This window comes from Crocodylus siamensis, chromosome 3, assembly GCF_052110815.1.
Source record: "Crocodylus siamensis isolate JL-2025a chromosome 3, ASM5211081v1, whole genome shotgun sequence".
Classification (NCBI taxonomy): domain Eukaryota; kingdom Metazoa; phylum Chordata; order Crocodylia; family Crocodylidae; genus Crocodylus; species Crocodylus siamensis.
The window spans coordinates 37,736,714-37,749,809 of record NC_143397.1 but is presented as its reverse complement, the minus strand read 5'-3'; the positions used below and the strand labels follow the sequence as shown (position 1 = coordinate 37,749,809).

At 45.3% G+C, this 13,096-nt stretch overlaps 1 protein-coding gene across 2 annotated transcripts in view; it reads right to left on the bottom strand.

The window, feature by feature from the left end:
- The window catches only part of MSH3 (mutS homolog 3), a 220,391-nt gene that overhangs the window by 93,587 nt on the left and 113,708 nt on the right, over positions 1-13,096 (bottom strand). For both annotated transcript variants that reach the window (XM_090038175.1, XM_090038174.1), the window contains exon 13: positions 6,719-6,851. In XM_090038175.1, the coding sequence (XP_089894301.1) occupies positions 6,719-6,851 (133 nt within the window). The remainder of the gene's footprint in view (positions 1-6,718; positions 6,852-13,096) is intronic.

Here is a 13,096-nt window from a genome sequence, read left to right as displayed (position 1 = left end):
ATGGCATGATCTCATAAGGAGGGTGCAGGCTGCTGAGAGGTGTCTGCCTTGTGGGATAATTGCTTGCTGTATTTTGGACAATACTAAAGGGTATGAAACAAAGAGACAGATTAAAGCATTAAAAGACAAGGAGGCTTCCTCTGTAAATGGCAGCACAACATCAGGATCATATAGACAGGAATTAGTTTGACCCCTACTATCATTGGCGATGCGTGCGGGTGCATGCATACCCCCCCAAGATTGGCAGTGCAACTCCTGCAAAAAGGCATATGCACCCCCTGAGATTAGTGGTGCACCCCCTGTGGGCGGTTACCGCTGGCCACCCACCCCTCCACCACTGAGAATGCCAGTAGTGTCTGCAAGCGGTCCCCAGCCATCACTGGCCACCATCGTCAATGCCAGCAGCATCTGCAGGTGGTCATCAGTTGGTGCTCGCCACCCCACCCCCCAGGACCAGGAGAAGGCATTTGACAGAATGGATCACAGGTACATCAGAGGCATGCTGTGATCCTTTGGCTTCAGGCCCCACTTTGTGAGGGCACTCTAGGTGCTGTATGCCTCTGCAGTTTTTGGTCAAGCTCAAACTGGACCCTGACAGAGCCCATTCCATTCAGGAGAGGAGTGCGTCAAAGCTGCCCACTGTCAGGCCACCTGTACACCTTGGCCCTGAAGCCCTTCCTCATTTTCCTGCAGAGGTGGGTGGCAGAGTTGATGTTCCGGGAGCCGGCAGTGCAGCTGGTCCTGTCAGTGTATGCTGACTATGTACTCCTTACAGTCCAGGACTCGGGCAACCTGGCACAGGTGGAGGCGTGCCAGGCATTATACTCAGCAGCCTCCTCTGCTCAGGTCAAATGGATCAAGAGCTTTGGCTAGGTGGTGGGTGACAGGTGGGCTCACTCCCACCCACATCCCACAGGACACCTCAAGAGTCCTGCCCATGTCCGGAGCTGCTCCACACCACTTGGCTCCAGCTGGTGCCAGTTCTCCGGTGTTGAGGGATCTGTGGGAGGGACAGGTAGATCCCCAAGTAGAGTGGTGAGCAGGATCTATCTGTCCCTCCCACAGATCCCTCAACACTGGAGAACTGGCACTAGTTGGAGGCAAGGGTGGTGGAGCAGCTCCGGACATGGGCAGGGCTCTTGAGGTGTCTCTCCCTGCATGGGAGACTGCAGGTGCTGAACCAGATGGTCCTGCCCATGTTCTAGCACTGCTTACACACCTCTCTGCCCCTGAGGTAGTGGCAGGGCTCCAGAGACGGGTGCTGGAGTTTTTCTGGCCTGGATGGCACTGGGTTGCTGCAGAGGTCCTGAGCCTCCCCTTGCCGGAAGGTGGCCAGGGCCTTGTTTGCCTCCGCAGCCAGGTCCTGACGTTGTGCCTTCAGGCCCTGCAGCAACTACTATATGGTGTCGGTAGCCACACGGCATGGGGACACTTGAATCATGCCATCCTCTACCACTTCCCAGGGCTCCGATACGACTGGCAGCTCCTCAGCCTGAAGGGCTTCTCCCTGCAGGACCTGTGAGGGTTGCCAGAATTCTACCAGCATCTCTTCCATTCCTGGATGCTGATCTCCGCTTCCAGGTCCCCTGCAACACTCGCCCAGGGTGATGACCTGCTCATCAAGCCCCTCCTCTGGAACCCCCAGCTGGAGGTGCCAACAGCAGAGGTGCCCTGGTTGCAACAGAGGCTGATCCTGACTGGTGTCACCCATATTGGAGACCTTTTAGACTACAATAGGCAGGAGTGGGTGGACCCCACTGTGCTGGCCCAGCACACGGGTCAACCCATGATACGTGCGACCTGCCATCTGGTCCAGGAGGTGAAATCTGCCCCATTTCCTGATACCTTTGCTCCTGCCCTTGCCAACCAGGTCCTGCACGGTGTCAGCATGTCCTCCAGCCCACCAGAGTTGTCATGGGGATAGCGCTGTGCCTGGCCTCGTGGTGCTCCCCACTCCACCAAACATGCAGCACAGGGAATGTTTTTTTGTTCCCAGTGTGCCTCTTGCAGCATCTCAAACTGGTCTGGGATGCTGCAAGAGGCACGTGTGCATTGATGTGGACATGGCCTAAAGGTGCAAACTTTATACAAAGGAAGAACATATGCTTAACAATGCTGTATGTCTATACATTTGCATTGCACTGGCCACACACATGCCTTGATGTGATAAAAATGCAGATTACAGCATGTGAAGGTGGGGTCCCATAAGTCATTGCTTTCATGCTCCTGGGAAGGTGAAGCGAAGAAGCGCCTATTTAAAAGTTTACTGGCAATTTTGCCATAGTAAGGTTATGATGCCAGATGTGAACAGTCCTAGACTGTCACAAACTCCTCCATGACCGTTTCAGGCTGAATGTAAGGAAGAACTTCTTTACTGTCAGAGCCCCCAAGGTTTGGAATAGATTGCCACCACAGGTGGTTCAAGCACCCACTTTGAACACCTTCAAGAGACAATTGGATCTTTATCTTGCTGGGATCCTATGATCCCTGCTGACTTCCTGCCCCTGGGGCAAGGGGCTAGACTCGATCTTCTGGGGTCCCTTCCAGCCCTAATGTCTATGAACCTATGAATCTGTTTCTAGGAAGACTGACCTGCTCATTCTTGCTTTTTCCAAGTGTGTCCCTTGTCAATTCGCTCTCCCTCCTTCCACAGAGCTCTTCCTTCCACTTCTCTGTCATCTTAGATTTCTTCAGGGATGATGACAGGAGCTCTGCAAACATTTCATCTTCAGTTTTCCTTTCCTTGCCCTGCAGATTTGATGGATGTTCTGTGGCGTGTAATGCATCTGGGGGCTAGAGAACCTGAGGAATCAGGTGCAGGAAGAAAGGGATGGAGAAAAAGAACTAATGCCAGTCTCCATGAAAACAATAACATTGTTTCACCCTCAGCTTCCAAATGCTGCTCCCATATTCTTTCTACTTTGATGTGAGCTTGAAAATGAAACATCATTTTCCACCTTAACTTCCCATACAAAATAGGAACCCTACTCTACTCCTACGTTGCTGAGATAGTGGGTGTCTGAAGGTGGATACGCAAGAGGATTTCATATTTTGGGCTTGGTGTATGCATGAGTTAGTGATAAGAGGTTTGTAGGGAACATCAGCAACTGCAAGTGAAATTAAGGAAAATTACCTTCATCTGAGTCATCAAATGGCAAAGAAATGGCTCTCTCAAGAAGGCAATGAGCAGACCAGGAAAATACGCAGTTATGTTACTCACCACTTTGGTCCCCTACAGACAATGCTGCATTGGAGGGGCAATACTACCTCTACAGGCAACCCCCAAGTCTCCTTTGCCTTGCATTGTCCATGGCAATAAAGCAGGAACCATCTTTGCCTTAATCCTTTGTGTTTAAATCGCCTGCAGATGTGCACAGAGATCAGCGAACAGAAATTCCAAATAAACTGTTCCAAACTGTTTCATCACAGCAAGCCAAGCACTTCCTCTCTAAGTGATATAGAGGTCTTGCTTTTGGGAAAGATACCACATAGAATATGAACACTGATGAAAGCTCAGAGCACACTCACAATATTATGCAAAGTCCTTTTAGTTTTTCCTAATGTAGCTGACATTAGATCAGAGGAGTCTGACCAAGAGTCCTAATAAGGCTGAGTGGTTGTGCTCTCTTAATGTCCACACACACTGGTGTGCACACATACTGGGATTCAGTTGTGTCCTCCTCCTCAGAAATCCAACTCCTCAAGGGCAGAACAAGTCCTGTTTCTGTCCGCATCTCTTTCTTCGCTGCAGAATTCTACTGCAGCTTTCCTTTGCTGCAGCATTAAGCTGTTTTGGGAGCAACACTTCTCCATATTTGCATTACAGTGGTGTTTTTACAGCAAGAATGAATGGTCTCATTTCAGATCACAAAGAAATCCAAAACTTCTATATGGCTTCACACAGATGCAAGAGGCATCACTGCTGTACAGCTAGCTGAAAAGGATGCAAGAGCCAGGGAGTAATTGCAAATGGAGTGTTCCTGGAAAGTGCTAGCATTTTAACAGGGATTTGCCATCTGATCAACATGATCTCAAAGAAATAGAGACCACAGGTAGAGACAAAGTGGGTCCTGACATGAAGCGATGCACTGCGACATAGCAGTGGGAAGACTGTCAAGTTACTACAAACTACAGATGCCTCCATATAAAAAACTTATTTCATGCTACTTCATCTTGAAATTGACTTTAAAAGTTCATTAAGTTGATTAGCCAATTCACACAAACTGGTCAGTTAATTTGGTAGAACAGCATTCCATGGAAACAGGGCATTTTAAATATATATTACTGCAATTTTCCTCTCACATCCTGTATATGGGTGGATAGGCAAAACACGTTGTTGAATTAAGCCCCAACTAGTTATTCAAGACCTAGCTTTCGATTTTTGAAACAGACTGATCTTTTTCACTATACCATCAAACGAAATTACAACTTTGTTCTCCCTCTTCCCACCTATCTCTTTATCTAAAACAAACTGTCAAAATCTCTAAATATAACATGGAAATAAAAGAACATGAAGTACAGCACAGGTGCTATTAGCACATTAATCTGCTTCAGCTATGAATTGCCAGAGTCTCATTACAAGTAATTCTTATTAAAATGTTCAAGCAAAATCTAAATTATAGAATTTATAAACAAATTAGCATAATCTGAAAACATTAACACTTAACTGCAGTAAAGTGGTTTTCACTTACTAATGTGATTTTTAGATGAACATACAGTATTAAATGTACAGTTTTAAGAAATAACCAGAGAAGGCACTCTCACTTACTGGGTTATTCTCATGTAATGGCCACCAAGCAGGGTAACAAAACTAAAAAAACACTATATATATATATTTATGTAATCACTGATATGTACACAATTTGTATTTATTTTCCAAATAATAATTTCTTCCTCCAATACTATGTTATCAATTCAAGTGGTATAACAAGGCTAACTGAAATCAGAGGAACTAGCAGTATATTTTTATGTCTTTACTATGTCAGCTTTTATCCTTACTGAAGTTAAAATAAATAAATAAATGCAATAAATAAATATGCTTAAGCTTCTGAAAACCTTATGAAAGTAAATGTATAGATATCAACAAGAGTGTAGGTTGTGTGTGTGTATATATACACCAAAATCCCACACCAGGATGGCATCCAAGCCTGCCTTACATATATACAGGAACAAGATTACAACTCAGAATACAGACCCAAAGATATTACTGACATTATACACTTCATCCTCACACACAACAATTTCACTTTTAGCAATCGACACTTCCTCCAGATGACGGGAACAGCTATGGGCACCAAAATGGCCCCGCAGTATGCCAACCTTTTTATGAACCACCTGGAAGAAAACTTCCTCAAGAACTACACCATCAAACCCTTGTTATACTTAAGGTATACTGATGACATCTTCATCATTTGAACTGAAAACCTACAATCTCTGATTGAGTTCCATCAGAAATTCAACAATCACTATCCCTCCATCCGACTTTCTTCAGAATACTCCAGCACCAACATCTCCTTTTTAGACACGATAATCAGTATCCAGAATGATAAAATACAAGAAACCCACAGACCAACATACACATCTGCACAGAACCAGCAATCATCCTAGACAGACCTAAAAAGCTGTGATATACAGCCAAGCCCTCAGATGCCACCAAATTTGCACTGAAGAGAACACCTGGGGTTGCCACCTCACCAATCTTAAAAAGGCTTTCACCCAACAAGGACACTTCTCCAGAGAGACAGATCGCATGTTTGAAAGAGCCACCCAGATACCACGTGAAGAACTGCTGCAGTGCAGAAGAAACCCCCCACAAATCGCATACCTCTGGTTATGACATATCACCCCTCCCTCGAACCTGTACGGAAAATCCTCAAACAACTGCAACCCATACTAGAAAGAGACCCTATTCTTAAAAAGATCTTCCCAGAGCCACCCATCCTAGCCTTCAAACAAGCACCAAACCTCACTAACCTCATCACCAGAAGCAAACTTCCTCAGGCCCAGAACACACCAAATGGATCCAGACCATGCCATGACAAGAAATGCAAAACCTGCCAACACATCTCCACCACCCCCACAATTACTACACCCCACAACAGAGCCATCAGCATTCCTGGATCCTACAGCTGCACCTCCAGAAATGTAACATATCTCATCCAATGCACCAAATGCCCATATGGAAAATATGTAGGAGAGACCAAACAACAACTGCGCACCAGAATGAACACACACCAGAAATCTATCAGACAGGAATACCCAGTTCCCTGTGGGAGCAAATTTCTCACAAGAAAAACACTCTCTCCAATCTCTCAGTCCTCATTCTCAAAGGAAACTTGCAAAACACTTCCCAGGGACGAGCCTATGAACTCCTCTACAACCTCCCGGATACTAAAAATCATGGACTAAATACAGACATTTGATTTATGACACATTATAACCTGCCTGACATCTGACTCCCCAAGTATCTCTCCACCCTCAGCTTCCAAATGCTGCTCCCATACTTTTCATTCCGTCCAGGAAGAGCACACACCAACTGCAGAAACTTCCTTAGCCTGAAAAAGGGTTTTTGAACCTGAAAGCTTGCTTAATAATTGTTTTCCAGCTATTTAAGTTGGTCTAATAAAAGATATCAGAGTCACCCAAAGAACCATGTCTGCCTAGATATCAACAAATATTTAGACAGCAGAGTTTGTGATGCGATTAGTTTACTGCTTACCTTTTTGTGATAAATACTGCACAGTCCCCTCTCTACGTCTGGCATCTTAGACAGATGATTTTGAATCTGACCAAACACACTGGATTCTGACTGGAGAATTTCAGACACGGCATCCAGTCTGGCATTTATTTCACTGTAAAACAACAACGATAATGAGACCTGTAAAAAATAACAATCCCACCCCCAGAAAACAACCCCAAAAACTCCAGCTTTCTTTAAATATGAGAACACACACACACATACTTTATATATCTATATCTATCTAGATATAGATATATAGTTACTTTGGTCATGCCTCCATGATCGCATATACAATTACATAAAATGGTTAAGATTTACTTATATTTGAATATGGTTTAAGAGACAACAAATCCCAAGCACGTTATAGGAAAAAAGACTTCCCTAGACCCTTGAGAGGTGGACATGCCAGTGTTGACTCCATAATGTTAGGGCCATCATTTGTCCTGGATACGCTCAATAATGCAGGATTGAGGCATAACATATTCAGTAGTCCGTACTGGACTCTGCAGGCATTTATAGATGTGCTCCAGGAAGCAGGAGAGAGGGAGGAGCTTAAATTAGCTCTTCAAATGAGCTTTAGTTTAAAGCACTCCACTGCCATTTTTTAGCTTAGGGATGCTGATACACGTGACACTGGAGTCTGCTAAGTGCAGCAATTAGCATGTTCCAGCAAACTCGATTAATCGAGTCTGCTCCAATGCACAGTAATTACAGTGCATCAGAGCAATCTCCCTGCATGTGTATAGGAGCTCTGCATTTCCAACTCAACCAGTGATTCAGCTTACAACTTGAATGAGAAATGGAGCTTATGGAACCTGCAAACTTCATAGGTTCACAGCATAGCTTAAGTGTTCACTGAGGATGCAAATGTGGGACTGCTACTAGATACAAGTCTATCTCTCTCATTACTCAAGAACCACACTTGAAGCTATTATGAAAGCCCTAGACTTGTCCAAAACAATTAAACTAGGATGCTGCAGCATCCTGGGGTGCCTTGAGATCCTTTCAACGGTGCTGCAGGTTGGCATGCAATGTTAGTTTGTCAAAGAAGCTTTAGTTAAAGCACTCCCACCATCATTTTGAAGTGTAGGCACCAAATACACAAGACACTAACTAAAGTGGCTCCTGAGAGCTACTCTAATTAAAGCACTCCTGCCTACCACTAAACACATGTAAAGACGCCCAGAGATTTCAAATAAAAATCCAAGATGTCAAAAGTATTCTGCCCTGTTGTGGTCTTTCTGAGTTCTCTGCAACAAAAGAATTGTTATATTACTTTTCTATGTATAAAAAATGAGTGAAAACTAACAGCTACCAATTTCCAAGGGTTCTCTTGAATCCAGAAAGATTGAGAACACCTGCTCTAAACTAGCACTGAAGAAATACAGGTCTCACAGAAGACAGACTCAAACTCTGTTCGTGCTTTTGATTTCAAGTGCATAATTTTTCTCACTTATACGGAAATTCTTTGGTTTAATAAATTTAAGAAAGAGTAACAACTGAGAAGATAATCCCCTTTAAACCAATGTTTCTAGATTCTCATCCACCCAAAATGGATACTAGAAATTAAGGTCCCAATTCTTCCTTTAATTCTGATTCTGCATCACCAAACCCTCTCCACATACATATTACTCTAAACACCTTATCTCCTTGTACTTCCAAAGTGGACCACAGGGCTGGCACCACACTTCTCACCCCCTCACTACATATCTGTGATGCATAACATCTAAAGATCCATGTAAATTTCCACACAAGGCCCTGTATAGTTTAGGAAAAAGGGTATTAAAAGACATACCATAGCTGAAATGTTTCTTTAAATGGTGTTTAAACATTTATTAGGATTTGGTCCCTAGGGTTAATTCTGCTTGGCATTACCAATTATATAAGACAGAGGGGCACACGGGAGTCTGGGGGCCCAGAGGGAAAGGTGCATCAGTGAGGTGAATAGAAGACTCCAGCGAAGGTGCCATCGTGAGGGGTTTGGCTTCCTTGACCACAGTCCACACTGCAGCGAGAGCGGACTGTTGGGAAGGGATGGCCTCCACCTCATTAAGAAGCTGAAGAACCTGTCTGTGATCAGGGGCAAAGAAGAAGGAATTCTGCATATCCTGCCATTTGAACTACACTTGATCTGAGCCTTCAAGAGGCTGAAAAGAAGCAGAGATATCAACTACAATGCTTCAAGACAGAGATCAAGACTGAAATACCAATTCTGAGATACCAACTTTACTGGAATGACCTCAAGTTGAGATAACCAGAAGAAACAACCTCTAATTAAAAACTGAGCATGGAAAAACCCCAATACTGAACAAAGACTTGAAATCCCTGTAAAAGTGAGATGCAGACAAGCCAAGATGGGGAAATCCACTCTCTGCAACATCATGCAGCACAGGCCACGTTTGTCCCCCACTCCCATCATCCTCAATAAGCCTGGATTTGACCACCAAGTGCTAATATTGAGTAACTTTTGCTGGTAACTATAACATCTTACTGGAGTGGTTTTGTCTGTATATCTTTCTATGTCTGTTTGTATGCATGCTTGTGTATGTCTGTTTGTATGACTGGTGTGTCCAAACTTATGTATCTGCTTCACGTAATCAATAAACATGGCATTTTGCCTTATCCCCCTTTATAAGGTCTTGTTCTTCATTTGAGCAATTGGCAATTTTAAAGTAACAACTTCACCCCATAGGGAAGCATTGGGCTTCTCATGGCAGATTTAACTGCCTGTACATGAATGCCAGGAGTTTGGGAAACAAGCAAGAGGAACTGGTCCTTCTCCTACGTGAAAATGAGGGGTAACAGAGACCTGGTGGGACTCTACCTATGATTGGTCTGTTGCTTTAGAGGGTTACATGTTGTATAGTAGAGACCGTGCTGGGAAGAGGGGTGTTGCTCTCTGTCAAGGATCAGTTCACTTCCCTGCAAATTGAGTTTTCTAACCAGGAAAAGTGTCTTGAGACCATCTGGGTTAAAATATGGGGAGAACATGGGGAGGGTGACATACTTATAATTTCATAGTAGCTAGGGTCAGGAGGGACCTGAACAGATCATCTAGTCTGACCTCCTGCCACAGGCAGGAATGAATGCTGGATTCACAGGACCCCAGACAGGTCATCAAACAACCTCCTCTTGAATTTGCCCAAGGTAGGGGTGAGGACTACTTTCCTGGGAAGTTGGTTCCAGATTTTGGCCACCCTAACTGTAAAATACTGCCTTCTGATTTAACCTAAACCTATTGTCCATTAGCTTATTACCATTGTTCCTTGTCACCCCAGGTGGTGCTGGGGAGAAAAGGTCTCTACCTATTTGCTGTTGATCTCCCCTGATGAGTTTGTAGGCAGCCACCAGGTCCCCCCTCAGCCTCCTCTTGCTGAGGATAAACAGGTTCAGGTCCCTCAGTTCTCCACACAGGGCCTGTCCTGCTGCCTGCTCACCAAGCGGGTGGGCCTCCTCTGAACCCTCTCCAGGCTGGCCACATCCCTTTTGAAGTACAGCACCCAGTATTGGAAACAGTACTCCAACTGTGGCCTGACCAAAGTTGCATAGAGGGGGAGTATCACCTCTCTGGACCGGCTTGAGATGCACCTTTGGATGCATGACAAGGTTATGTCTGGCCTTGCTGGCTGCAGTCTGGCATTGGCAGCTCATGTTCATCTTGGGAGTCATTAATGACTCCACGATCCCTTTCTGCCTCTGTGCTTTCAAGAGGGGAACTCCCCAGCCTGTATGTATGCTGTGGATTCCTTTTCCCAAGGTGCAGCACCCTGCATTTGTCTATGTTGAACCCCAGCCTATTCTCATTTGCCCACTTTTGTAGTCTGCCTAAATCTAGTTGCAGCCTCTCTCTCCCTTCAAGTGTGTCTACCTCACTCCACATCTTAGTGTCATCAGCAAATTTGGACAGCGTGCTTTCCACCGCCTCATCCAAGTTGCTGATGAAGATGTTAAACAGTGCGGGCCTGAGAACTGAGCCCTGGGGTACCCCACTGCTCACATCTCACCAGGTTGAGTATAACCTGTCCACCACTACTCTCTGGGTGCACCCCATCAGCCAATTTTTTACCCATACAACTATGGAGGCATCAATGACACAGTCACTTAATTTATCGATGAGGATGGGGTGAGACAGTGTCAAAGGCCTTATTAAAGGCCAGAAAGACTATGTCCATGGCGACACCATCATCCAAGGATTTAGTTACTTGGTCATAAAAGGCAATCAAGTTGGTCAGGCAGGAACTGCCTTTGATGAACCCATGCTGATTGCCCCTGAGCATGTTCTCCCCTGCAGGCCCCCACAGATGTGCTCCTTGATGATTCTCTCCAAGGTCTTCCTAAGCACTGAGGTGAGGCTTATAGGCCTATAGTTACTTGGGTCCTCCTTCCTCCCCTTCTTGAAAATTGGGACATTAGCCAGTTTCCAATCCCCTGGCACCTAGCCAGATGACCATGAATGCTCATACTTGTAGGAGTCTACTATATATCTCCCCACAAAGAAGAAGAACTAGATCAGGAATTCAACAGGGAACTGGTTGAGACTGCACGCTCCCAATGGATAATAGTCATAGGGGACTTCAACTTCCCTGACATCTCTCGGGATGAGCACATGGCCATATCTGACAGGTTGCATAGCTTTCTCACTTGCACTGATGATCTCTACCTGATGCAGGAGGTCTATGGACCGACTAGGGGAGAGGCATTGCTTGATCTGGTCCTGGACAAAGGGGAGGACCTGGTGAGTGATGTGAGGATCAAGGGGAAGCTTGGTGACAGTGACCATGAACTGGTCACCTTCTCAGTTCACTGAAGAGCAGGAAAATCCCTCAGTAAAACAGAAATCCTTAATTTTGTTAAGGCTCATTTTTGCATACTCAGAGATTTAGTCAGTCAGGCACTTAGAGGCCATACCCCCCTTGAAAAGCGAGTACATGAGGAATGGTCATCTATCAAAAACAATCCTTGAAGCACAGGGGGAAGCCATGCCATCTCACAAGAAATGTAGTCAACAGGCAAGGAAGCCCCCTTCGCTGAACAAGGAACTGTTGGACCTCATTAAACTCCAAAGAGAAGCCTACACCAATTGGAAAATGGAAAGCATCACCAAAGAGGACTACTCAGCACTTGCCTGCACCTGTAGAGAGTGGTCCAGAAAAGCCAAGGCACAAACTGAACTCAGGCTAGCTACAGGAATCAAGGACAACAAAAAGTCCTTCTTCATATATCTGGGAAGTTGAAAAAAAGAATAAAGATGGCATTGGACCCCTGCGAGATCTAATGGGACAACTGACATCTGGCGCCCAAGAAAGGGCCAATCTACTAAATGACTTTTTTGCATTGGTTTTTCACCCTCCCAAGGGGATTACACTATCAGAAAGGACACAAACCATTATGGGAGCGGGTGACAGGCCCAAAATTGATGTGGATCAGGTGAGGGAATACCTGGATAAATTGGACAGTATCAAGTCCGCAGGCCCAGACAAAATACACCCAAGAGTCTTGAGGAAGCTGACAGACATCATTGCACCCTCCTTGCCAAAGATATTTGAAAATTTGTGGTGCTTGGGAGAGGTCCCAGAAGACTGGAAAAGAGCCAATGTGGTCCCTACCTTCACGAAGGGGAGGAGGGATGACCTGGAGAATTACAGACCAATAAGTCTGATGTCCATCCCTGGAAAAATCCTGCAGAAAATTGTCAAGGGATCCATCAACACCAGACTAATGGAAGGCAAGTTTCTGAAGGCCAGCCAACATGGCTTTGTGACTGGCAGGTCTTGCCTGACCAGCCTCATCTCCTTCTATGCCCAGGCAACACGTGCCCTGGATAAGGGAGATGACGTGGCTGTCATATCTGGATTTCAAGAAAGTGTTTGACCTAGTTCCCCATGATGTCCTCAAGGTTAAGCTGGGGAACTGTGGCCTTGATCATCTTATAGTCCAATGGCTAGGTAACTGGCTACGGGGTCAGACCTAAAGAGTACTAGTTGACAGGAGCAAATCAACGTGGCACAGGGTGACCAGTGGAGTCCCTCAGGGCTCAGTACTTAAGCCAATACTCTTTAACATTTTCATTAACGATCTGGATTTGGGAATCAGATGCGAACTGGCAAAATCTGTGGATGACACCAAATTATGGAGGAGGGCGGTCACACCGCAGGACAGGCTGGGGATACAGGTTGATTTGGACATACTCTCAAGGTGGGCTGACCAAAACATGATGGCCTTCAACACAGAGAAGTGTAAGGTTCTGCACCTTGATAGGAAGAACCTTCAACATATTTATAGGCTCAGCAGTGCTACGCTCACTAGCACCACGACTGAAAGAGACTTGGGGGTCTTGACTGACCACAAGATGAATAT